The sequence below is a fragment of the Geotrypetes seraphini genome, chromosome 7, assembly GCF_902459505.1.
Source record: "Geotrypetes seraphini chromosome 7, aGeoSer1.1, whole genome shotgun sequence".
NCBI classification, from domain to species: Eukaryota; Metazoa; Chordata; class Amphibia; order Gymnophiona; family Dermophiidae; genus Geotrypetes; species Geotrypetes seraphini.
Genome location: NC_047090.1, coordinates 18433711 through 18459202, shown reverse-complemented (window position 1 = coordinate 18459202; position 25492 = coordinate 18433711). Strand labels below are relative to the sequence as shown.

The following is a 25492-nucleotide window of genomic DNA, read 5'->3' as shown; positions in this document are numbered from 1 at the left end:
GCTGATAGGAGGTAAGTGGGATGAGAGAGGGGTTTTTGCAGAGGTCAATGAAACGTGGGGGAGACACACAGCAGTGAGAAAATAGGTCGGGAGGTTGAGATAGAGATGGTCAGAGTGAGGGGGTACGCACACGGAAATTACACACCCTTCCATTACCTGTATACAGGACGGCACACACTCAGGAACAGCTTAGACGTTGTGAAAGCTACTTTGAACACACAGAGCAACCTAATTTAGCTTTGGTTATCGTCTGTGTATGTTTGGAGCCTAACCCCGCCCTCGGAACGCCCAATGTTGTACGTCTTAGGTTAGATGTTTTTGCGGCGTAGGACGTGCAGCTGGCCGACTTTTGATTATGGTCGCTTGTACGTTTTGCCGGGTGAAACGTCCAAACTCCGACTCGTGCGGTTTTTTTTTAGACGTTTTTGAATTTTGATTATGAACCCCTTAGCTTTTAATATAGAAGTCAATCCACCACTTCTTACAAACACCGAGGGCTCCTTTTGTAAAGGTGCGCTAGCATTTTTAACGCACGCACCGGGCTTAGTGCGCACGCTGGCTGAAAATCGACCGCCTGCTCAAAAGGAGGCGGTAGCGGCTAGCGCATGCAGCAGTTTGGCGCGTGCTATTCCGCACGCTAAGGCCCTAGCACGCCTGTGTGAAAGGAGCCCTGAATTTCCTAACTCTAGCCTAAAAGATTGTCTAAAAAAACTGATGCTTACAGAAGAGAGCCATAAAAGGAACTGCGTTTTTTTTAGCTGGTCAAACAGAAGACCAACAAGTCTAAAACAAGAGGTCATTCAGAAAAACTGAGAGGAGACAGATTCATAACGAATGCAAGGAGAGAGGGTGGTGGACACCTGGAACGCGCTTCCCGGAGAGGTGATAGGACAGAGTACAATTCTGGGGTTCAAAAAGGGACTGGATGACTTCCTGGAAGCGAAGGGGATTGCAGGGTACATACTTACAGGACATTAGGCGAACGGGGTATGGATATTTTAGGTTAGGTAGGGAACACTTCCAGGTCATGGACCTGGGGGGCCGCCGCGGGAGCGGACTGCCGGGCGCGATGGACCCCTGGTCTGACCCGGCAGAGGCAATGCTTATGTGCTTATGTGCTTAAGGTGCGCTAACCAATACTGGTCGCCATACCTCAAGAAGGACATGGCAATACTCGAGAGGGTCCAGAGGAGGGCAACGAGGATGATAAAGGGTATGGAGAACCTTTCATATGCCGAACGGTTGGACAGGCTGGGGCTCTTTACCCTGGAGAAGCGGAGACTGAGAGGGGACATGATAGAAACTTATAAAATCATGAAAGGCATAGAGAAGGTGGAGAGGGACAGATTCTTTAGACTAGCAGGGGCAACTAAAACAAGAGGTCATTCAGAAAAACTGAGAGGAGACAGATTCATAACGAATGCAAGGAGGTTCTTCTTCACTCAGAGGGTGGTGGACACCTGGAACGCGCTTCCCGGAGAGGTGATAGGACAGAGTACAATTCTGGGGTTCAAAAAGGGACTGGATGACTTCCTGGAAGCGAAGGGGATTACAAGGTACAGATAGAGGTTTACCGTACAGGACATTGAGCGAACGGGGTATGGATATTTTAGGTTAGGTAGGGAACACTTCCAGGTCATGGACCTGGGGGGCCGCCGCGGGAGCGGACTGCCGGGCACGATGGACCCCCCCTGGTCTGACCCGGCAGAGGCAACGCTTATGTTCTTATGTTCTTAAGTCAGTTGGGACTGGCCCACTTCAGAATTTTACCATTTCTTTTCAGACTTCATGCAATTTCAAAATAATCCTTACAAGTCTGCATTTTTCCTCAGGGGGGGAAAAATAATCTTACCAATAGGAAAAATGCAATCCTTAGGCAAAGAGACTACTAACTTGCTTTTACAGCAGGGACCAAGAAACTGAATAAATTAGATTTTTTGTTTTTGTTTTTTCTTTTGAGTAGATGTAGCTATTGTTCCAAACTATGGATCTGATGTACTAAGTTTTATTTCCAGTAGATAAAGAATAGGGCCAAAAATGTTGCAAGGCATTCATATATCTTATTTGATTGTGTGGGTTATTTTAGAAGTCCTATGTGTGATTTGAATGTGCAGGAAATGGCATTTAGGGGAGAAATTTTCAAGGTGCAGTAAAAGGTGAGCTTTAACTACACCAACCTGCGTACAATAAATTAATTTTAGAATTTACATAATAATGAGCTGCTTTACATGCATTTAAATGTTTTGCATCACATTATCATCACATTAGTGTACGATCAGCTGCATTAGTGCCCTTTAAGTCATGTTAAAGGGTAAGTAACATGACCTAAAGCAGCTTGATAACTTCTCCCAGTGAATGTGTATATTGCATACTGTCACAGGGTCACCTCTGTTCCTAGTGAGGAAGCCTTGCCAGAGAAGGGAAATAGGGTTAAAACCCTTGCAAGTACAGTGGTGCCTCGCATAACGAACACCTCGCACAGCGAACGCTGCACACAACGAACTTCATGTCTTGATTCATACAACGAACTTCGTTTCACACAACGAAGTCGCCCGAGCTGCGTTACTCACTGCGCTTAACTGCCCTCTCTCACAGCCCTTCGCCTGGCTCCCTGTGCAGTGGCGGACCGTCGGCTCGCCTCCTTTTATGGAGGGGCCCGGCGCCTACTGCTGATGCGTTGGGGGGGGCGGAGCTACTCTCGCCGCTTCCCCGATGCTAGAAAAAAAAAAAAAGAAAAGTTAAGTCCCAGTTTTTGCCGCTGAGACTCTGCCCTCTCTCACTGTATACAGTCGTCCTTTTAAGATAAACTCAATATTTTTTATATATCATGGCTTCTAAAAAAAGCAGGAAGGTGATTTCTGTTGAAATGAAACGGGAAATAATTAGAAGGAGTGAATGTGGGGTAAAACAGTGTGACCTCGTCAAAGAGTTTGGCCTCAGCAAGACCACCATTTTCACCATTTTGACAAATTTATCTTTTTTTATGTCATCTTAGCATATTTTATGCTGCAGAACGAATAATTTTTTTTAACATGTATTGTTATGGGAAAACGCGTTTCACATAACGAACTTTTCGCATAACAAACTTGCTCCTGGAACGAATTAAGTTCGTTGTGTGAGGCACCACTGTATTCCTAAACCGGCTAGGGAGAGTCAAAAAGCAGCCCCTAGGAATACTTATAAGCCAAGCCTAACAACACTGAAACCTCCTAAAGAACTGCCTAAAGCGGGCAGATCTGGTTTAGCTTTACCTAATAAATTCCAAAGAAAAAATTGGACAGTTCTCATGGGGAAAATGTATAAACAATGAAGGAACAGAAAAAATATATATCTTAAATGATGGACATCAGTATGAGCCGGAATGGCACAATCCAAAGGATAATTAGGCTCAGGCAGGAACTCATTAGCGACAAGCACTAGACATAAGTCCAAATAAGAACTGCCTCATACATCGTATTGTCCTAATGTATATAAGTTCCAGCAAACATTTTCTCCAACAGAACTTAGCCAATAAATATCTCGCCTGAGCCTAATTATCCTTCGGATTGTGCCATTCCGGCTCATACTGATGTCCATCATTTAAGATATACATTTTTTCTGTTCCTTCATTGTTTATACATTTTCCCCATGAGAACTATATAACTGTCCAATTTTTTCTTTGGAATTTATTTGATACTGTATTGGCAGATTACTTTGTAGGGTTATGGTTGTTTAGCTTTACCTAAGCCAGCTATAAAGAAACAAGTGGAAAGACTACATTTCCCTGCAGGCCTCTACAGCCAGGGGAAGGAAAGAGCAAGGCTGGAATACAAGCCACTTCCAATCCGTCCCAAATAGGTTTAGGCCAGGTGAGGAGCTCTGTAAGAGCAGGCTACACCAACACACCTGCAGGAAGGATTAATCAGCTTCCTGCAGTGAGAGAAAAGGGAGAAACTTTCTCAAAACAGGGGAGCCAGCTTCAGAAGCAGTGGGAGCACCAGCCTCAGAATACACACCAGCTCCCAACCCAGCAAGTCAGAGCCAGTCAGCTTGTTGCAAGTTACAGATTGCAAGCACAAGGAATTAAGAAGCCACAGTCTACCTCCTGGCTACCGAACCAGGTAGAGGTGGGTGATACAGAAATCACAGAGAGTGGTGAAACTGTGTTTGGGCAAGACATTGAGTTAGCTGATGAAGACTTTGTACATGATATGGAGATAGAGGAAACAGAGCAGCCCATTATTGAAAGTATGGAAACAAGCTGATCTTTTCCTGTTAGGGCAGCTGGGAGAAAATGTGGAATGTGTACTACCTTAAGACAAGGCTGGAAAATTTTTGTGTTTGAAGAAAGCTTTACTTTAAGAACCAGGTTTTTGTTTGTTTGTTTTTGTTGGGGGGGTTCTCTCTTTTGGAGACAGTAAGCTATTGTTTGTGTTCTAAATGCTGCCAGGATACCAGGTGATACAAACCTGAAGGAGCCTATTGAAGGTTTTGTTTTGATTTTTTTGTTCAATAAAGTATTCTTGAGAAATTGCACCTCTGACTCTGAACTGGTTGCTTTTCCTTTATTCCAATACCAAGCTACCATTAGAACCTCACAAAACCGCTCGGCTGAGGTTTATGTGCACTGGGTAAGGCCACTTGCTGAGCCCAGCTTGGCCGCGCCCAGTCACAATACACACCCAAATCCCAATTTTAGAAAGATGAGATAGACACATCCAAATTGTAAAGACATACATTTATTAAAGGGGTGGGATCTGAGCAAGTTTTGGACAGGACTTTCCGCTCAAACTCAGGGGCGGAAAATTTCATGGCGACACCAGAAAGTATTTTTTCACAGAGAGAGTGGTTGATCATTGGAACAAGCTTCCAGTGCAGGTGATCGAGGCAGACAGCGTGCCAGACTTTAAGAATAAATGGGATACCCATGTGGGATCCCTACGAGGGTCAAGATAAGGAAATTGGGTCATTAGGGCATAGACAGGGGGTGGGTAAGCAGAGTGAGCAGACTTGATGGGCTGTAGCCCTTTTCTGCCGTCATCTTCTATGTTTCTATCTTTCTATGACTTGATTATGGTGATTATGGTACATTCCTCATTTCAGAAAAGAAATGAACGTTTATATAAACGTCACGATTTACATTTGCAACGAGGGATGTCTAGGTTAGGAAAAGTAGTTTGTTTTCGTCAACTCTCTACTGGAGGGATAAGGGCTAGTTCCAGTGTTTTTGTGCCCTTGCTCCCAAAAGTGATATTGGAAAATGATATAATGTGGGGAGGCATAGGTATTTAGATTTCTAAAAATTTCAAGCATACAAGTGTATGTGCCGGCATATACACATTTATATTCTGAAATAACAATTTACATTGTGCGCCAGCATGCCAACCTGTGTTACTGTGTTGACCCTGATCTTTTAGATGCTGACATTTGTAAAATAGATGTTACTGCACCACTAGAAGTGGCAGGAAATCCCCACGGAAGCAATCAAATCAACATAACAAAGTGGGAAGGTCAAGATGTGCCAGGAAGGTCTTTATTGTCAGTAACATAAAAACATTCAGCGACTCAATGCTGCATGCATTTCAGTACTCAGGGTACCTTCCTCAGGAGTCTTGAAATTTGTTGTTTAAAAACCAAACGGTTATGTTTTAAAGGTATGTTTGGGAAAAAAACGTTCTCTTATAAAGAAGATTGAGACTGACTCTCAAAATAGTGCAATGAAATTTTCTGGTTCACTGTTGCAGAGGGCTTTACTGAGTCGCTGAATGATTTTAAGTTACTGACTGGTACATCTCGACCTTCCAACTTTATTTTGTTGATTAAATAGATGTTCCCACCATATCTAATTGGTGCATATGCATCCATTCTTGATTGCATATTAGAACAGGCTACACATCAGAAGATCCTATTCTGAAATTGACATGTATGGGCCTGGACATCTCAATTCTGATTTTAACATTCTATTTCAAGTGGGGCGTCTTATTTCTTTGTTTAGGAATGATTAGACACAACATGGCATTTCATGCTGGTGCTGTTGCCTGTACCATTCTGGATAGTTTGACAAATAATACTTCAATGACTCTGCCCTAGTCCTTTCTGTTCGCCAAAGGAGGGGGGGGGGGGGCAGGAGGGGGAACGATTTCCATAGTTTGTTTTCCAGGGGCAGAAACAGATAAAGATCACTGGAAAGGAGCCTTAGTACCATCCCATTGTGCATTTAAGAACAGACAGAAACTATATCATACATTGTTAACGTAACCATTTATTTTTTTCATCAAAACGAGACATCTATTAATTTTCAGTCTCGCCCTGCCCCCCAATTTCTTCCATTCATTTTTCATGTATACATAATATCTTATTAATTCATAATGGTAACCATAAAATTGACCCCCCACCAAAGCACACTAGACACAGAGAAAATGTTAATTATTTATATTTGGGGGTTTATCAAATATGTCAAGGCAGATGACTTTAAAATATGCAATGTCACCTCAGTAACTATAGAAAAATAGACAAATATAGTGCAAAATATAGACAGCAGATATAAATTCTCAAAACTGACACATTTTGATCACTAAATTGAAAATAAAATCATTTTTCTTACCTTTGTTGTCTGGTGATTTCATGAGTCTCTGGTTGCACTTCCTTCTGACTATGCATCCAATATTTCTTTCTTTCTACAGCCCCATCCCCTTTGGGTCCAGGTCTCTCTCTTTCTTTTGCCAGCCCCATCCCCTTTGGGTCCAGGACTCTCTCTTTCTTTCGCCAGCCCCATCCCCTTTGGGTCCAGGTCTCTCTCTCTCTCTCTTTTCCCTCTGTTACCCTCCCCAGATAGTGTCAGTTTTTCTTTGTACCTTTATTCCAGGTCTCCCTCTCTCTCCCTCCTCTGTTATGATCTTGCATCATTCTGCTCTTCCTTAGGGTCTCTCCCCCCTCTGTCTGCACTTTGCATAGTCCTGCATGTGCCCCTTTGGTCCAGGCCTTTCTCTCTCTAGTCTTTCTTCTGCTTACAACCCCCCCCTTTCTCTGCCTCTTTCTCTCCTTCCTTCTTCCTTCCTATGTCCCCCTCACTTGCCTTCCATACTTTGTCCCACCCCCTCCCCCAAAGCCAGCCAGCCTGCCTATCTCCCTCTCTCCAGTGTTGAAGCCTGCCTACCCAAAGTGACCCCCCAAATCCCCCCCTGGTCCACTGCCGCTCACTGCAACTGAAGAAAAGGAAGGTCCAGGCGTCGGCCCACAAACCTTCCCGACGTCAATTCTGACATCGGAGAGGAAGTTCCGGGAGCAGGCTTCGGCGCTGGAGGGAGGCAGGCAGGCTGGCTTTGGCGTGGCAGGGAGGGAAAGCGATCGCCTGTTCTGTTGTCCCCATGCACAGCTTCGGGACGCTGTCTCTGAAAACGGGACATTTCGGCATCCAGAAGCTGTGTATGGGGACAACGGGACAGGGGATCTAAAAACGGGATGGTCCCATTCAAAACGGGACATATGGTCGCATTGTGGAGTAGGCGGGGCCTCTACTACAAACCAAGAAGTGGATTAATAACATAAGTGCCATGAACTAGAAGTCCATTGGTTGACTTTGTGGATTCACATTGGCTCTACTAACCTTGAGTTCAATGCACTCTTACTTTCCTTTATTGCTGCTTCTGTATTTCATTAGTGGACCTTTAGAACAAGGTGACAATTCTCTTTGGTTTTATGTACCATTAACCTAATAGTCCTGAGGTGAAATCACTTCAAGGTTCTGACAGGATGTTACAGATTAGAGAACAAATTTGTCCTCGTCCCCGCAGGAACTCAATTTCCCCGTCTTGTCTCCATGAGTTTTGTCGCTGTTCCTCTCCCTGCCCCATTCCTGAAAGCTCTATCTTAACCACACAAACCTTGAACACTTATGAGGCTTGTGCAGATGAGGATGGAGCTTGCAGGAGGAACGGGGCAGGGACAGGAAAAGAATTTGTGGGGGACAGGAAAATGAGTTCCCGCAGGGAGGGGGAAAAATTTGTCCCCCATGTCAATTCTCTATTACAGTGTTCAACATTATCAATCCTTAGCTCTAGCACTAGGCACTCGCACAGATCTACCACCAGATTGTGTTTCATACGAACTATTCTCATTCTTAATCCTATTCCTTCAAAATAATGATGATCTGTCTCCTTTATTGCAACCTCTAGTATTATGAACCAGAATTTTATTACCTCACATTCAAAAGCAATTTATTACATTGGAAGGCTTATCATAAAATGAGACTCTGAATCTCTCACTTTCTCTCAGACTTTCCACAGATGTATTTCCGTGATATAAAGGAACAGTGAACCAGCAGCAGTGAGATGATAATGGATTGATTCCAAGAAACTACTCTACTCACCCACAACAAGTGCTGAACATTCCACCCTCTCCTCACCAAGCTGGATTTTCAGCTGTTCCACTTGGCCAATGATGCTGTAAGGGTATGGGAAACACAGAGAAGATTCCTTGCTTCTGACCTCTGGTGTCTTCTCCAGCCTATGGGAGTATTAACAAGAACATTCTTTTTGGTTCTTCAGTTTAGTTAGAGCCCTACCTAAAATGTGAAAAAAATTTCAAACATTTGAGGTTTAGTGGACCAGACAGACAAAATTTCAGTAAGCAGCTGTTCAGCAGTTTAATGGCAGGTAATTGCTGATTAATAACGCCTGAATCCAGTTCAAGAAGTGCCTGAAAAATAGATTTTTAAACCATATAGTCATAGGGGTTGATATTCTCCTAGATTCAGACAAGTATGAGTGTAAATGCCATTGTTGTAGTCCTCTAAGTGCATATTTGAACATACTACAAAAATCATTATTTTCTAGCTATGCATATTCAATGGTGTGTTCTTTGAAGGTGGATACATATTCACATGAGCAGAGTTTGGGTGTAGCATTGGCAGGGCATATATTCAGACCCCAGAAGGCAGCCCAACTACCTCCCTGAATTTAGCAGTAAGCCCGGCCACCAGCATTGAATTTACAGTCTATGTTAAGCTGCCAGTCTATGTTTCACATGCTGGCCAAGCCATATTCATCAGCTGACTGGAGCATTCTGTGGTGGAAGCTCTCTCCTGGAATGAGGCTCTCTCCCTGGTTTCAGATTCCAAGCCTGCTTAACTACCTCCACAGGTGAATCTAAGGTTCTAATTGGCTGCTGCTTAGGCGGCTTGTGTGCACTAGTTTCCTCCTGTGCTCTCTGTGCTCCTGTTTGTTCCACCCCCACCCCCCTCTCTTGTCTTTATCTGAAATGGGAAATGTGGAATGTGGCACTGGGTTCTTATTTACAGGACTTTTATTAGCCAAGGGCAAATAAGCCTTTGCACTAAGAACATAAGAAATGGCTTCGCTGGATCAGACCCTAGGTCCATCCAGTCCAGCAACCTGCACTCGCGGAGGCCAAGCCAGGTGTTGCCTGCTGAGAAACCTTGTTTACTCGTATCCCTCAATGTGATTTGTGAGAAGGTGTGCATCCAACTTGCCCTTGAATCCCGGAATGGTAGTCTCCATCACGACCTCCTCCGGGAGAGCATTCCAAGCATCCACCACTCGTTGTGTGAAACAGAATTTCCTGATATTTGTCCTGGGCCTGGTGCCCCTCAGTTTCAGTCCATGACCTCTTGACCGAGTCACATTTGACAATGTGAATAACGATGTTTCTTGCTCTATTTTGTCAAATCCTTTTAGTATTTTAAAAGTCTCTATCATGTCCCCTCGCAGTCTTCTCTTCTCGAGGGTGAACAATCCCAGTTTTCCAAGGTGTTCTTAGTAGCTCAAATTCTCGATACCTTTAACTAGCTTCGTGGCTCGCCTTTGCACCCTCTCCAGCAGGGCTATATCCTTCTTTAGGTAGGGAGACCAGTGTTGGACATAGTATTCCAAGTGTAGTCTGACCATTGCTCTGTAAAGCGGCATTATGATGCCCTCCGATCTACTCGTGATTCCCTTCTTTATCATGCCCAACATCCTGTTTGCTTTCTTTGCTGCCACTGCGCATTGAGCCGACGGCTTCAGGGTCCTGTCTATCAGTACCCCCAGGTCCCTTTCTTGTTCGCTCTTGTCCATTGTTACACCTAACATTTTATATTCATGTTCCTTGTTTTTCTTACCCAGGTGCATCACTTTGCATTTTTCTATGTTAAACTTCATCTGCCACTTTTCTGCCCATTTCTCTAGCTGGCTCAAATCTCTCTGGAGTTCTTCTCTGTCCTTTTGTGACCCAACTGCCCTACATAGTTTTGTGTCATCTGCAAACTTGATTATATTACTTGTTGTTTCTTCTTCTAGGTCGTTTAGGAAGATATTGAACAAGATGGGCCCAAGGACCGAACCCTGGGGTACACCGCTCGTCACCTTTTCCCAGTCTGAGAACTTCCCATTTATGTCCACCCTCTGCAATCTGTTTTCCAGCCATTTGCCTATCCATCTTAGTATATCTCCTTCTATTCCATGGCTTTATAGTTTCTTCAGAAGCCTTGTGTGTGGAACCTTGTCGAACGCTTTCTGGAAGTCCAAGTATATTATATCCACCGGTTCACCGCTATCGATTTGTTTGCTCACCTCTTCAAAAAATTGAAGTAAATTTGTCAAACATGACTTCCCCTTCCTGAAGCCGTGTTGACTAGCTCTCATCAGGTCGTGATTTTCCAGGTGTTGCACTATGCTATCCTTTATTAGTGCTTCAACCATCTTCCCAGGCACCGACGTAAGACTCGCAGGTCTATAGTTGCCCGGTTCTCCTCTCGATCCTTTTTTGAAGATTGGGATGACATTCGCTTTCTTCCAGTCATCTGGTATTCGCCCAGTTCTAATTGACAAGTTAGCTAGGGATTGTAAAAGTTCTCTGATTTCTACCTTAAGCTCCTTTAGCACTCTCGGGTGAATTCCATCTGGTCCAGGGGATTTGTCACTTCTTAGTTTGTCGATCTGATAGTATATCATGTCCAAATCCACATTCACTGTGGTGAGGCTATCCTCAATTTCTCTCTTGAATGCTCTCTCTGTTTCTGGCATTGATGCAGTGTCCTCCTTGGTAAAGACAGACGCAAAAAATGAGTTTAGCCTATCCGCAATCTGTTTGTCTTCCTTGATGCACCCTTTTCTTCCTTGGTCGTCGAGAGGGCCCACTGCCTCCTTAGCTGTTTTTTTCCCTTTTATGTATCTAAAAAAGGGCTTGAAGTTTTTGGCTTCTTGCGCTATCTTTTCCTCATAGGCTTTTTTGGCGTCTCTTACCGCCTTGTGACACTTCTTCTGGTCGACCTTGTGACTGTTCCAGGCCTCTGTTGTGTGTTCACGTTTCCATTTTTTAAACGAGTTCCTCTTATCCCTTACTGCATCTTTCACCTCTTTAGTTAGCCAAGCTGGTTCTCCTTTGTTTTTATTTTTCCTTCCTTTGGATATCTGTGGAATGTAGAGATTTTGCGCTTCAGTGATGGTATTTTTTAGTAGGGACCATGCTTGATCGACCGTTCTGATTTTGGCTGCCTTTTTCTTGAGCCGTTTTTTAACCATGACTCTCATGCTGTCGTATTTCCCTTTTCTGAAGTTAAAGGTTGTGGTTTGAGTCTTGGTACATTTCACCTTCCCGAAGCCAATTTTAAAATTGATCATGCTGTGATCGCTCGTCCCCAACAGGACCGTGACCTCTACATCTGTTGTCCTTCCAGTTATGCCATTTAGGACCAAGTCCAAGGTGGTGGTTCCTCTTGTCGGTTCTCCCACCATTTGTTCTAGAAAGCAGTCTCCTATCATTTCCAGGAACTTGGATTCCCTGCCGCAGAAAGAAACGAACTTCTGATAACCAGCCAACATGGTTTCTGCAAGGGGAGATTGTGCCTAATGAACTTATTGCACTTCTTCAAAGGAATTAATAAACGTATGGACAGAGGAGACCCCATAGACATCATATCTAGATTTCCAAAAAGCCTTTGACAAGGTAGCCCATGAACGCCTACTTCGGAAACTGAAGAACCATGTGGTGGAAGGAGACGTACATAGATGGATCAGAAACTGGTTGGCGGGCAGGAAACAGAGGGTAGAAGTAAAGGGCCACTACTTGGACTGGAGAAGGGTCACGAGTGGTGTCCCGCAGGGCTCGGTGCTCGGGCCACTGCTATTTAATGATCTAGAAATAGGGACGAAGTGTGAGATAATAAAATTTGCGGACGATACCAAACTATTTAGTGGAGCTCGGACTAAAGATGACTGCGAAGAATTGCAAAGGGACTTGAACAAACTAGGGGAATGGGCGACGAGATGGCAGATGAAGTTCAAAATTGAGAAATGTAAAGTATTACATGTGGGAAGCAGAAACCCGAGGTACAACTTTACGATGGGAGGGATGTTATTGAATGAGAGTACCCAACAAAGGGACTTGGGGGTAATGGTGGACATGACAATGAAGCCGACGGCACAGTGCGCAGCAGCCGCTAAGAGAGCGAATAGAATGCTAGGTATAATCAAGAAGGGTATTACTACCAGAATGAAAGAAGTTATCCTGCCGTTGTATCGGGCGATGGTGCATCCACATCTGGAGTACTGCGTCCAATATTAGTCGCCGTTCCTTAAGAAGGATATGACATTACTCGAGAGGGTTCAGAGAAGAGTGACAATTCTGATAAAAGGTATGGAAAACCTTTCATACGCTGAGAGATTGGAGAAGAGGAGACTTAGAGGGGATATGATAGAGACTTAGAAGGGATATGAAGGGCATAGAGAGAGTAGAGAGGGACAGATTCTTCAAATTTTCAAAAAATAAAAGAACAAGAGGGCATTCGGAAAAGTTGAAAGGGGACAGGTTCATAATGAATGCTAGGAAGTTCTTCTTTACCCAACGTGTGGTGGACATCTGGAATTTGCTTCCAGAGGGCGTAATAGGGCAGAGTACAGTACTGGGGATCAAGAAAGGATTGGACAATTTCCTGCTGGAAAAAGGGATAGAGGGGTATAGATAGCGGATTATTGCACAGGTCCTGGACCTGTTGGGCTGCCTCATGAGCGGACTGCTGGGTACGATGGACCTCAGGTCTGACCCAGCGGAGGCATTGCTTATGTTCTTATGTTCTCTAGCTCACCTCTAGCTTGTCTATATCCTTTCAGATGTATGGCTTTCAGAATTCTAGATAACATTAGTAGACAAATTATTCTATCACATTTTAGATGCCAGAGTAATTAAAACAAATTGTTGCTCATTTGTAAGTAAAATTTTTCAAGGGCAGGTGTTATTCTTATATGTGTAACTCAACTCATTTCATCTATTAAGAACATTATGCTCCATGTCTTACCCAAGTCTGGTTACACAACTCCTGGAGATGAGGTTCCTCTGGCAGCCTGTATTAATAATAGCTCTCAAGTCTTGGTTGTGGCACTGGAAGAAAGCAAGAGAGATATGAAAAGGTGTCCTAGTAGAGAAACCGATCAGTTTCAGTGTCATATATGATCTTGTCTCTGTGACTACAATGAACAAAAACTAATACTGGAAATAGTTACTATATCTTTTAATATCAGCCTTCTGTTTTTTATTCATGGCTTCTTGCTGACCTATCGACTTCACTATTTGTAGCTTTCTTTAAAAATAACCAATGTTGCGGGAGGGGGGGGGGGCAAGATGGCAGCATGACTAGTGTGCTTGAAGTAGGAATGCTTCTCTTTGTTTTTTCCTTGCCCCTGGATCCAGCTGTTCCTCCGTGTCCAGCGGCGGTAACGATTGGAAGCTAGAAAGGTCCTGGTATTGGAGAGATTGTAGGGAATCTCTTTGTGGAGGGGCGCCGGTTGGAAGAAGGAGCTGCGGTGAATGTGAAATCATTCGAGGTTGGAGCTGTTGTTTTAACCCTGCCGGAGGTAACCCTGACAGACCTCTGGAAAATGCTCCAAAGGCTGGATGGATCGGTACAAAAATCAGCTGAAGAAACTTCGACCATGGTATGTAAAGTAGACTCTGGCTAAAATAGTTGAAGATATTAAGTCTGATAACAGTGTAAAGTTTGCCACAGTTAATGAAGAGATAACAAACTTAAAATCAGTAACTGAAAACTTAATTAAAGATAAGCTATCCATCCATAGGAAAATAGAGCAGTTGGAAAATGTTAACAGAAGACTTAACTTATGCATTTTGAATTTTCTGAAATCATCAGATACTACTTCTATGGATATGTTTCGAAAATATTTGATTCAAATCCTGAAATTCGCTCCTGAAGTTATTTCTCCAATCAGCAAAATTTACTATATACCGACGGCTTTAAAAAAAATCCAGGGGGCGAAACAGGAGCAGTGATTCAAGAATCTCAAAAACAAGAAGTCCCTAAGGATTTAATTCTACTTTTGTAATGCCCAGACTCCTTTCCTGGGGCAATGTGTATGGATTTATCCTGATATATTGATTGTATTTTGATCTGGAATCTGTTTTCCTTTTTCTTGAAACAAGTGTATTGCTTGTAAAATATATTCAAAAAAATAAAAATAAACACTGATTCCTAAGTTTTATTTATTTATTTATTTATTTATTCATTCATTCAAATTTTTTAGCCTGTCCTCCCAAAAGAGCCCAGAACGGGTTACAAGTTTACATGCACAATATAAGTTAGCAATATGATAGTTGGGGTAAGGACTACAAATAAGGATAAGATATATATATATAATACAATATAAGCACAGTAAGAGTGGCAGAGTGAAGATTTCAATTAAAGATAGGTCAATTTTAACAGTAGAGGTACAAACATCTTACAGCAGTAGAACAGTTTCAATATTCAGTGTAAGAAGTCTAACATTTGAGTTTGGTCTTATTTCAATAGCGAATCAGTTATAACTATTCTTTATAAGTCAACGGGGAGGGTTCCAAAGATGGCATATAAGAGATCTAGTCAAAGTTGGCTTAGGGTTAGGAGTTATCCTTGTGGGTGGTAATTAAATAAAAAGATGGGTTTTTACCACTTTCTTGAAGTTTAATAGTCCTGCCAGTGATCTGATGGTTGGAGGGATTTCATTCTATAGTCTGGGTAAGAAGTGAGAATAAACGCATTTGCGGGCGTTTTCTATTAGAAGGGCTTATGCTGATGAAATAGGAAAAACTTCGTTTGCATTGTGATCATAGACGTTGGCTGTGCTGTGCTCTCCCTATAGGTTGATATACGAGATATACTCTCCCTATAGGTTTTGCTCTCCCTAAAGGTTGATATAAGAGATATACTCCACTCCAATGGAGCCAAACGAGATAGGGCCTCAGCTATAAAGGGAGCAAATATTTCCATTCAGACACCCTGAGAACATAAATCACACACAAAAGATAAAAGAAGAGTTGGCCAACTTTTTATTTGTAATCGGTGATGTCATACAGGTGTAGCCAATTATACATTATAAATCAGGAATCATAGCATAAAGGTGGTACACAGCTGTTTTACAAGACCTTGGAGCTGACGTTAGCACAAAAAATACTTCACTAAAAGACCTGAGTAAAAGTTCTAGCAGTGTTCTTACATATGTTACTGCAAACAACCTGAGATGGAGTCCCTAACTAACTAGATCTTATAATAGAGGTTACTTAACTTCCCATGAGGTGGGTGGTTTCTCTAGCCAATCAGAAAACATGCACAAATAGAGAAAAGTGTGTGTGTGCTGCGGGGGGGGGGGGGGGGGGGTATTTTTCTATAGCAGATGGCTAGGCGTTGCTGAGAATCAGATGTTCCTATCTGGCTGTGCCCTGTTATGTCTTGTAGTGCCAGGCACAGCTAATAGCAAAACATATGTAAGGTCCTAGAACATATTTTACTCGCTGGGAAACTATGCAATAAATATGCTATTTTATCAGCACCTTGGAAATTTCTTAGAGAGAAGAAAAAACAATTTACAGGTTTATAAGTGGCTTTAAGAGATGGTGCTTCTGGTAATTAGAAGCCTGTTTTCTCACCCAAAGAATATGGCAGGATCTTTGCATCGGTACTTTTTCAGGAAATAAGAATTGCTATCCTGATTGTTTCTCCTCCCTATTGTGGTCTACCTTTTTATGTTTTCTTTACTTTTAAATTGTAGTTCTCCCAACTTTCCTAATGTTTTTGTTGATCTAGTGTTAAGTGGTTATTTGTCTATTTTGTCTCCCTTTTTTTAATATAATTTGTAAAACGCTTAGAAACCATGATTTGCATTTAATCAAAAATTTTAATAAACTTGAAACTTGAATGTTGAGCCTGTGTTTCTGCTGTCAAAAGTATTCGTTATTCAGTATGAACTGAAGAATCAGTTTTCACATTCCTTTGCAACCTAAAAGTTCCGAGTTATCATATATCTTTTTGCGCTGAGTGCCTTTGAGTGATGGATAGGAAAATGGGGTCTGTGATCTCCTTGTTCTGGTTGGAAGGATACGATTTAGGTGATTGTGTAGATAGGCGGGTGCTGTACCGTAGATTACTTTGAAGAGTAGACAGTATAGTTTGAATTGTATTCTAGCTCGAATCGGTAGCCAATGTGAGTCTAGGTAGGCATTGGTGATGTGGTCAAATTTTCCGAGAGAATAGATTAGTCTGAGAGCTGTGTTCTGAACGGTCTGTAGTTGTTTGATCATGTTAGTGGGGCATGGTAGATAGAGAATATTGCAGTAGTCTACAAGACCTAGTACAAGGGATTGAAGTATAATCCTATATTGTTCTTTGTCAAAGAATTTTCTAATTTTACTTAGGTTGCGCATTGTGAAGAATGCTTTTTGGATAGTTTTGTTTATTTGAGTCTGCATTGTGCAGCATCTGTCTATCAGCACTCCCAGGATTTTGAGTGAAATCTGAATTGGGTATTTGATTGCTTTAATTTCCAGGTCTGTTATGGATGGATTTTTGTCCGTTTCTAGCATAAGGAATTTGGTTTTGTCCGCGTTCAGCTTCAATTTATGGTTGGTCATCCATTTTTCTACTTCCTCCAATATTATTTCCAGGTGACCTGATGAGGTGTGGCCTTGGGTATCGTAGGGGAGGAGAATGGTTATGCCATCTGCGTAGCTGAAAGATGTTACATTTAGGTTGTCTAAGGTGGTACCGAGGGAAGATATGAAGAAATTAAATAGAATGGGTGATAGTGGAGACCTCTGAGGCACTCCGCAAGGGTTAGACCATGGGTCTGATTTAGTATCTTTTAGCTTAACTCTATAAGTTCTTGTTTTGAGGAATCCTTGGAACCAGTTATAGACCCCGCCAGAGATCCCAATGGCATCTAGTATCTGGAGTAGAATGGTGTGGTCTACAAGATCGAAGGTGGCAGAGAGATCTAGTTGGAATATTAGGATCCTGCGTCCTTGGCTGAGGTACTGTCGGGCTATGTCAAGCAGTGTTGCTAGCAGTGTTTCCGTGCTGTGATTTGTTCTGAATCCTGATTGAGAGGAATGTAGTAGATTGTGGTTATCCAGGTAATTGGTGAGGTATTGTGCCACAAGACCTTCAATCAGTTTGACGTACAGTGGGACTGAGGCGATGGGTCTATAGTTGGTGGGAGTGTCTATAGGACCTTTTAGATCTTTCAGTAGAGGGGTGATTATAATCTCGCTTAGTTCTTGTGGGAATTGACCTTCCTTGAGTGTAGATTGTATCCATTGCATGAGGCTAGTTTTGAATTTAAGGGATGCATTTGTAAGTAGGTATGATGGGCAGTTATTCAGGTCGCATGAGGTATGGCTATATTTTTTGTAGAGTCGGTTCAGATCGGACCATTGTAGAGTTGGGAAGGTGGTCCAGGTTCTGTCTGCAGTTATGGCTTCTTCCATTGTGAAGGTTATTTGTATCTCGTCGAGGTTGGTTGAAGAGTTATTGAAGGTGGTTCTAATTGTGGTGATCTTGTGTTTGAAATGGTCTGCTAATTGGGAGGCTGATGGTGGTTTGTTACCTTGAGTGGCTAGGAATGGGTTAGTATCCGTAAGTTTTTTTTTACTAGATTGAAGAGAACTTTTGTGTCAGGGTATTGGTGCCTATTAGTTTGGAGTAGTATGCTTTGTGTTTTTCCTTAAGTTTGATGTTATATTGTTTGATTTGGTTTCTCCAAGCAGTTCTGGTTTGATCTTGTTTCTTTTTTCTCCAGGCTCTTTCAAGTTGTCTGCAATGCCTTTTTAGTAGGAGAAGTTCAGGGTCGAACCATTTGTCGGAGGGTCTGCAGGTTCTGTGTTTGATTTTTTCTGGGGCTAGCTCATTCAAAGTTGTTTCACTTAAGGTACGCCAGTGGTTTACAAAGTTTGTAGGGTCAATAGAGTTGATTGCAGGGTCCACTTTATCCCAAACTGTAGCAGGTTCTATTTTCTGTCTAGATTTGAAAGTTGTTTTTTTGGGCTCGGGTTTTATGTTATTTTGAAATATATACAGAGATATTATAAGAATATGAAATATTTGATGAGATTCATGTGTCCTGTAAGTAAAGATCTTAATGGAGCTTAAATTATTTTCGTTAAATGTTAATGGCCTCAACCATCCTATAAAAAGAAAGAAAATACTATTGTTTCTAAAACAACAGAATGTAGATATATGTTTTATCCAGGAGACTCATCTTAGAATCCCAAAAACTAGAAGGAGACTGGGTAAAACATTGTTTTTTTGCTCCAGCTGTGAGGAAAAAGGCAGGTATAGCAATATTAGTAAATAAAAAATGTAATGCTATATTTAAGATGATTGCTACTGATCATTCAGGAAGGAGGGTACATGTTGACATGAGTCTGGGAAATACTATGCTGGCGCTTTTCAATGTATATGCACCTAATTCGAACCAAATGGAATTTTTAAAATCTCTACAGCCATTGTTATTACCACTGGCTGCTTCTAATTTAGTTGTGGCAGGGGATTTTAACGCTGTTATAGATCCTTTAATGGATAAAAATTCTAGTAGAGTTATGAATTCATTAGGATTAGATAATTTGGTACAGAATTATGATTTGAAAGATATATGGCGAATATTTCATTTTAACGATCGGGAATTTTCTTTTTGCTCCCATGTTCATAAATCTTTTTCAAGAATAAATTATATATTTGTTTCAAATTAGTTCAACAAGTAACACAAGCCTCCATAGATCCAATCATTTTGTCTGATCATGGTGGGGTGTCGATTAAAAATAAAATAATTGATCAAGAAAATAGTAGATCTGTATGGAGATTTGATAATACACTGCTTGCAGAGCCAACTTTTATTGAGAAAGTTCAGTCAAAAATAAATGATTATTTTCAAATTAATAATACGGAAGATATCTCCATCGAGACTATATGGGATGCTTTTAAGGCTACCATGAGAGGTCAAATTATTAGGAAACAAGTTAAAAGACAATTTTCCAGTTTGGAACAAGAAATTAAGCTTTTGGAGTCAAAATTAATTGATAAATGGGAATACTCTATGTTACTGGCTCTTTTAAAAGCTAAAGGTAAATACAATGAGATTTCTTCTAAATTGATAAGGAAAGACTTATTTTCTCAACAAGCTTTGTAGTATGGAAATTCAAATAAGGCGAGACGATTATTGGCAAATTATCTAAAAGCAAAAAAAAGGAAAACAAAAATAATAGCAAATTGGACCGATTTTAAAACAATTTTTAAATTTTTATAAAGGCCTGTATTCTTCTGAGCCTTATTTAGATAATTTTAAATTGCATAAATATTATACCATGACTCTCTCTCTTTTTGCTATAACCTGCTTGAATGGCTCCTTTCTATATTTCTTTCTACCTCATCTACCTTATTGGCGTATGTGCTGGTCCTCTCTTCATGTTCTTTGCTCTCTTTTCTTTACTGCCATGTGACTTTGCTCTGCAGGATCATGCACCTCAGCCATATTGCTCTTCTGTCCCTACCTTTACTTCGATTTTACCTTCCTTTTCTGTAAGTAACTCCTTACTGCTAACTGCTTCTTATCTCCAACACCTTCCTGCAATGTTATTTTTTCACAATATGCTCCTTATTTGTATTTAACAATTATTGGCTATGCTTCACAGTACTGATTACTTGTTAGCCGAGTTCGGATGCCTTTTTCAGCCACTGTCTTATTGTACAGCATGTGAGCTGTAATATTCGATCTATTTGCTTCTGCATTTTCTTCTTATTTTCCCCTTCTCTGCTCTCTTCCCTTACAGCTACTACTGTCTATATCTCTCCGTCGTGTTTACTGATTAAACTGCAGCGCTACTGAGCATTTGTTTACTTTTTATCCCTTTTTCTCTGCGTTTTAATTTTCTTTCTTATCATTAACTATTCTATTCTATTACCATGCTCACTATGTTTGTAGGGACATCTTCCAAATTAACCTCTTTCTCTCCTGGTCTGGGATGTTAATTGCTATTTTATGCCTCTTATTCTTAATACTATCAAAAAGTGTTACTTTCACAGCATGCTCCATTAGTTTACTAGCCATTAGATGTGCCTCATTGCTCTGCTGACTCACATGTTTGCACTGATTGCTGTTAATTAGCCATTGTTGGCTCAGACGTTTCACTTTGCTACAGCACTTGAACTTTTTGACCCTGTTGCTTTTTGCTTTGTTAAATGAGTGTGCACTCAGAGCTACTACTTGCACAATACTGTTTAGCTGGTTGCTGAGTCTGTTCACTCGGCTATCTGTCCCCTCTTCGGCCACCCACAGTGTTTGGCTTGCTGTTTTATTACAGTGGGCTCTCTCCTCCTTTCAGGTATAAACTCCTACTCCTTTACTTTATTTATTTATTCTTTCTATTGGTTTTTCATGATTCATACAGCTTCTATTGTTTCTGGCCTTGTCATATATATTGCTTATGAGTCCTCAATCAAAATTTGTATGGTTCTTACAAGTACCTCAATCCTACTGCATAATACATTTCCTTGCTTCCAATGTCATTATCTATAATCTCTTTAAACGTCAAAGGTCTTAATAATGTGATTAAAAAACGTAAATTACTGTCTTACATTGATGATCTTAAAGCAGATATCATTCTGCTTCAGGAAACTCATCTTAATGATTCTGGATCAAGTAAGTTTCTTAAACAAGGTTTTTGTTCACCTTTGTTTTCCCCTGCTTTGAATGGAAAGAATGGTGTTATTACTCTAATTAAGCAACACCCGTCCATCTCCATATTATCCAGCTCTCATGATACTTATGGTAGATGGGTTAGTACCAAACTTTCTATATCCAATCGTGCATCGCGTATCATTAATATATATGCTCCAAACTTAGATTCTCCTGAATTTTTTCATAATTTGGCTAATCATATTTTACAGGATCCTGATACTCCTATTATTATTGGAGGTGATTTTAACCTTATTTTAGATCCCTCCAAGGACAGGAAATCACGTGCCTCATACAAGAAACCAAAATCCTGGTACGCATTACATGATATTATTTCCCAGCTTCATTTAACAGATCCCTGGAGACTGCAGCACCAAGACCATGATCAATTTACGTTTTTTTCAGCACCACACTCTACCTATTCAAAGATTGATTATTTTCTTGCTAGTGCATCTATCTTACCACACATCACCACTTCTGATATTCACTCCATCACAATTTCTGATCATGCTGCTATTGCCCTGACTTGTTCTTACTTTTCTCTTACACCTCGCAGTAGGCAATGGCGGTTCAATTCCTCTCTCCTCGCTGAGGCCCAATTCTCTGAGTGCATTACTGCTGCCATCCAAGAATTTTTTCATTTTAATATCCCCACACACTCCAATTGGATAACCACCTGGGACGCCTTCAAAGCTTTCATACGTGGGACGATAATTCAGTTCACTGCTCGACTCAACTCCTCTAGAAAACAAGTCCTAAGAGATCTTGAATCTCGCATACGTGAAGCGGAGGCTACCCATATTTCAGACATTACTGATATTCCGGCCCTGACTACTCTGCGTAACCTTAGACTCCAATATAACTCTTTATTGAGCTCATCTGCCGCCAAATCTGTCTTTATCCAGGCTGCTTCTTACTACGCAGATAATAATAAGCCCGGCCACCTGCTCGCGAATTATTTGAAAAAATCCCAAGAGAAGACCACCATATCATCTATTAAGGACCCCGCAGGACAACTTACCACGGATTCTTCAGCCATCTCTTCCGCCTTCCATAATTTCTATCAAGATCTTTATTCTTCTGAAACCACTTCCTCTTTATCTAGTCTCAACTCCTTCCTGTCTTTCCCACACCCCTCTCTCTCTCCGACTGATACTCTTTCGCTTACTTCTCCTTTCACTTCCCAGGAATTCACGGATGCCATTAACTCCATGGCTCCAAACAAATCTCCAGGTCCCGATGGCCTTACAATTGAATTCTACAAAGCCTTTCTACCCATCTTACTTCCACACATGCTGCCTTTCTTTCACTTTTTATGTAATCAAGGTCATTCCACAGGTTCTTTTACAGAAGCTACCCTCATTGTCTTCCCTAAACCAGGCAAGGACTCCCAAGATGTCAAAAATTACCGCCCCCATCTCACTAATCAGTGTCGATGCCAAAATTTTTGCCAAGATCCTCGCCTCCCGTCTACAATCTGTTCTCCCTCTTCTCATTTCTCCAGATCAATCTGGTTTTCTAAATAATCGCTACTCTTCTAATAATACCCAACTATTGTCTCATATTATCCATCATTCCACATCTCATTCAGACAGACTCTTAATTATGGCCCTAGATGCCGAAAAAGCCTTTGATCGTCTTGAATGGCCCTATCTCTTTCATGTCCTTCGTTGGTATGGCTTCCCTGATTCCTTCTTATCTATGATTAAAGTTCTGTACTCTCACCCGACGACACGTATTATGATCAATGGACATCTTTCACAACCCTTTTCTCCGTCCCATGGCACGAGGCAGGGCTGTCCCCTATCTCCCTTACTCTTCAATCTTGCCCTTGAACCACTTTTATCTGCCATTAGGAATGATTCTCAGATTGATGGCTTCCACTATAATGACTTTTCAGTCAAACTATCGGCGTATGCTGATGATGTTCTTCTCTACGTCACTCCGGAGTCTCTCCTCTTTGTACTTGAACAAATTGACCGCTTTTCGGCTGTTTCTGGATACAAATTGAACGTCAATAAATCTGAACTGTTGCCGTTGAATTGTATTGACATTCAATCTGACTCCTCCCAATACGGTTTCATCTGGTCCCCCTCCAAGATCAAATATCTCGGTCTGTATTTTGGGCCCTCTATTGAATCCACTTCACAACTTAATTCAGACTATATCTTCTCTATTATTCGTTCTTGCACCTCTAGATGGTCCCCCCTTAATCTTTCCTGGTGGGGTAGACTATCTACAATACGCATGATGATCACTCCTAAAATCAATTACATTCTTAGTATGCTCCCCTTTCTTTTTCCCCATTCGGTCTATTCTCGCATTGAACAATTACTCTCTTCCTTTTTATGGCAAGGCAAGCAGCCTCGGATTGCACTCCGTAAATTGAAATGTTCTAAGGAGCAGGGTGGGGTCAATTTTCCCAGCTTTCGCGAATATCATTATGCATTTTTGATGTCTCAGGGCTCCTTATGGCTGAATTTGGAGTCTATGCGTATGGCTCCTACTTGGTTACCTTTGGAGTTTGCTATCGTTGATTCTTATATTTTGCATCATGCTCCTGCTATCCCTCTTCCCCAGCTGGCAAAACAAAACCCAATATTGTTGAGTACGTGGCAGGCGCTCAACCATATTGACTCCCTCTCAAACAAGAAATTGATAGACTCAGTATTTGCACCAATCTGGCATAACCCCAAACTTAAGATAGACAATGTGGTGATCATATGGAAAACTTGGCATCAGCATGGAATTTGGCATATTTCCCATCTATTGCATATTGACAAATGGATCACCTTTTCAGATATCATGGCCAAATTTAATATTCCTCCTTCTCAATATTTCAAATGGATTCAACTCCACCATTGTCTTACTGCAAGGTACCCTTCCCCAGCATCTCTTCATACCACCTCAGAATTACACTCTCTGGCTCTTTCCTTCACTGCCTCCAAAGGCCAATCATCTAATTGGTACAAATTTATGCATTCTAAATGTTTCTCTGCAATCCCAGCTTCCCTGACTAAATGGGATATGGTGTTGCAGTCTCCATTAACTGATCATATTTGGAAGGAACTGTGGACCAGAATTTTTAAATCGCTCCACTCTGCCTCCCATAGACAATCCGCAATTTTTCTATACCATCGAGCCTTCTGGACTCCTTCCAAAACAGCCAAAATTAAGAGGTCCTCAGATAGCTCCTGTTGGACTTGTAAATCCTCAGAAGGCTCTCTACGACATATGATATGCGATTGTCCCCATTTACAGATTTTTTGGTCCTCTGTTTGGAATGTGATTACCAAAATTTTTCTTATTAATGACCCCTTTACATTAGATGTGTTAATTCTGGGATCCTCAGCACTATCCTCACCTTTATCTTTGTATCATGACCGCCTTTTGACCCTTTTGTTATTTCTAGCTATTCAATTAATTTTGCAAAATTGGAAAGACTTTTCTAATCTCAGCTTCACTCATTGGTGGAATTCGGTTTGTCTTCATGTTAAATATGAACGACATTTGGCAGAACGCTCTAAATCACTATCCACTTATAATAAAACATGGTCGATACTATTGGAGTACTGCACTCAAGACCTTTGAACTAATATCTATTAGACCTTTACCAGCATAATATCATTCATCTAATTGATTTACTCACTTGCATTTCTAATTGGTGTTTATTATCTACTGCATTCTCAGGACTCATTAGTGACCCCTTCAACATTTATGATAATTGGTTTTACATAGCTTTTGTAGCTATATGTTTTCTATATTTGCTTAAATTATGGTTTCCTATGCACATCCATTGCCCTATCAACTTCTCTGTCTTGCTATTTATTGTGGCTAGAAGACTGTATTGTATTATTTAATGCTTATATGTTTGTTACCGATATATTATCTTTTGTGGTGATGTACTTGAAAGGAGCTGTCACTTCTTTTTCTTGTTGGGCTTTCTCGGAAGCCTATTGTTGTTTATTTTATACCTATAAAATCAATAAAAATATTTTGAACTAAAAAAAAAAGAAAAGGATGGGTTAGAATTTTTAAAATTAATTAAGGGACCAAAAATTCCTGAGCATATAAAAGAAATCTTAGACAAGCCAATATCACTAAAAGAGTTGCAAATAGCGTTGAAGTCCCTTAGAGTTGAATCCACTCCAGGTGGTGATGGTTTCACAGTAGAGTTTTATAAATCATTTCAAAATACACTATTACCTTATTTGTTAAATTTATATCAGGTCCAACTAACAAATGGTTGCATCATAGGTATATGGCAGAATCTGTTACTATAGTTTTGCCGAAGCCAAATAAAGATCCCGCATTGGTTTCAAATTACAGGCCTATTTCCTTAATTAATGTAGATGGCAAACTTCTGGCTAAAACACTGGCTTTACGCTTTGCCAAGGCTCTCCCTTTTATTATTGATATGTACCAAACAGGATTTGTTGCTCAGAGACATTCCTCTAATAACACCAGATTGGCTTTTCATATGTAAAATTTAACAAAAGCCATGAATGATCCAGCCTTTTCTGTAT

The 25492-nt window shown here is 41.1% G+C and overlaps 1 protein-coding gene and 1 long non-coding RNA gene across 3 annotated transcripts in view; one reads left to right on the top strand and one right to left on the bottom strand.

Annotated features, from left to right (window-relative positions):
• Positions 1 to 25492, bottom strand: part of NRIP2 (nuclear receptor interacting protein 2) — a 58294-nt gene that overhangs the window by 9257 nt on the left and 23545 nt on the right. The window contains exons 3-4 of the mRNA XM_033953481.1: positions 13271 to 13353; positions 8348 to 8484 (exon numbers count right to left, since the gene is read on the bottom strand). Of these exons, the coding sequence (XP_033809372.1) occupies positions 8348 to 8484; positions 13271 to 13353 (220 nt within the window). The remainder of the gene's footprint in view (positions 1 to 8347; positions 8485 to 13270; positions 13354 to 25492) is intronic.
• LOC117364359 lies at positions 3940 to 14431 on the top strand. Of its 2 annotated transcripts, none has more exons than XR_004540223.1 (4): positions 3940 to 4106; positions 8254 to 8633; positions 13663 to 13907; positions 14120 to 14431. It is a non-coding gene; the product is annotated as an uncharacterized LOC117364359 (long non-coding RNA). The 2 variants fall into 2 exon arrangements; XR_004540222.1 differs by having other exon boundaries at positions 8254 to 9119.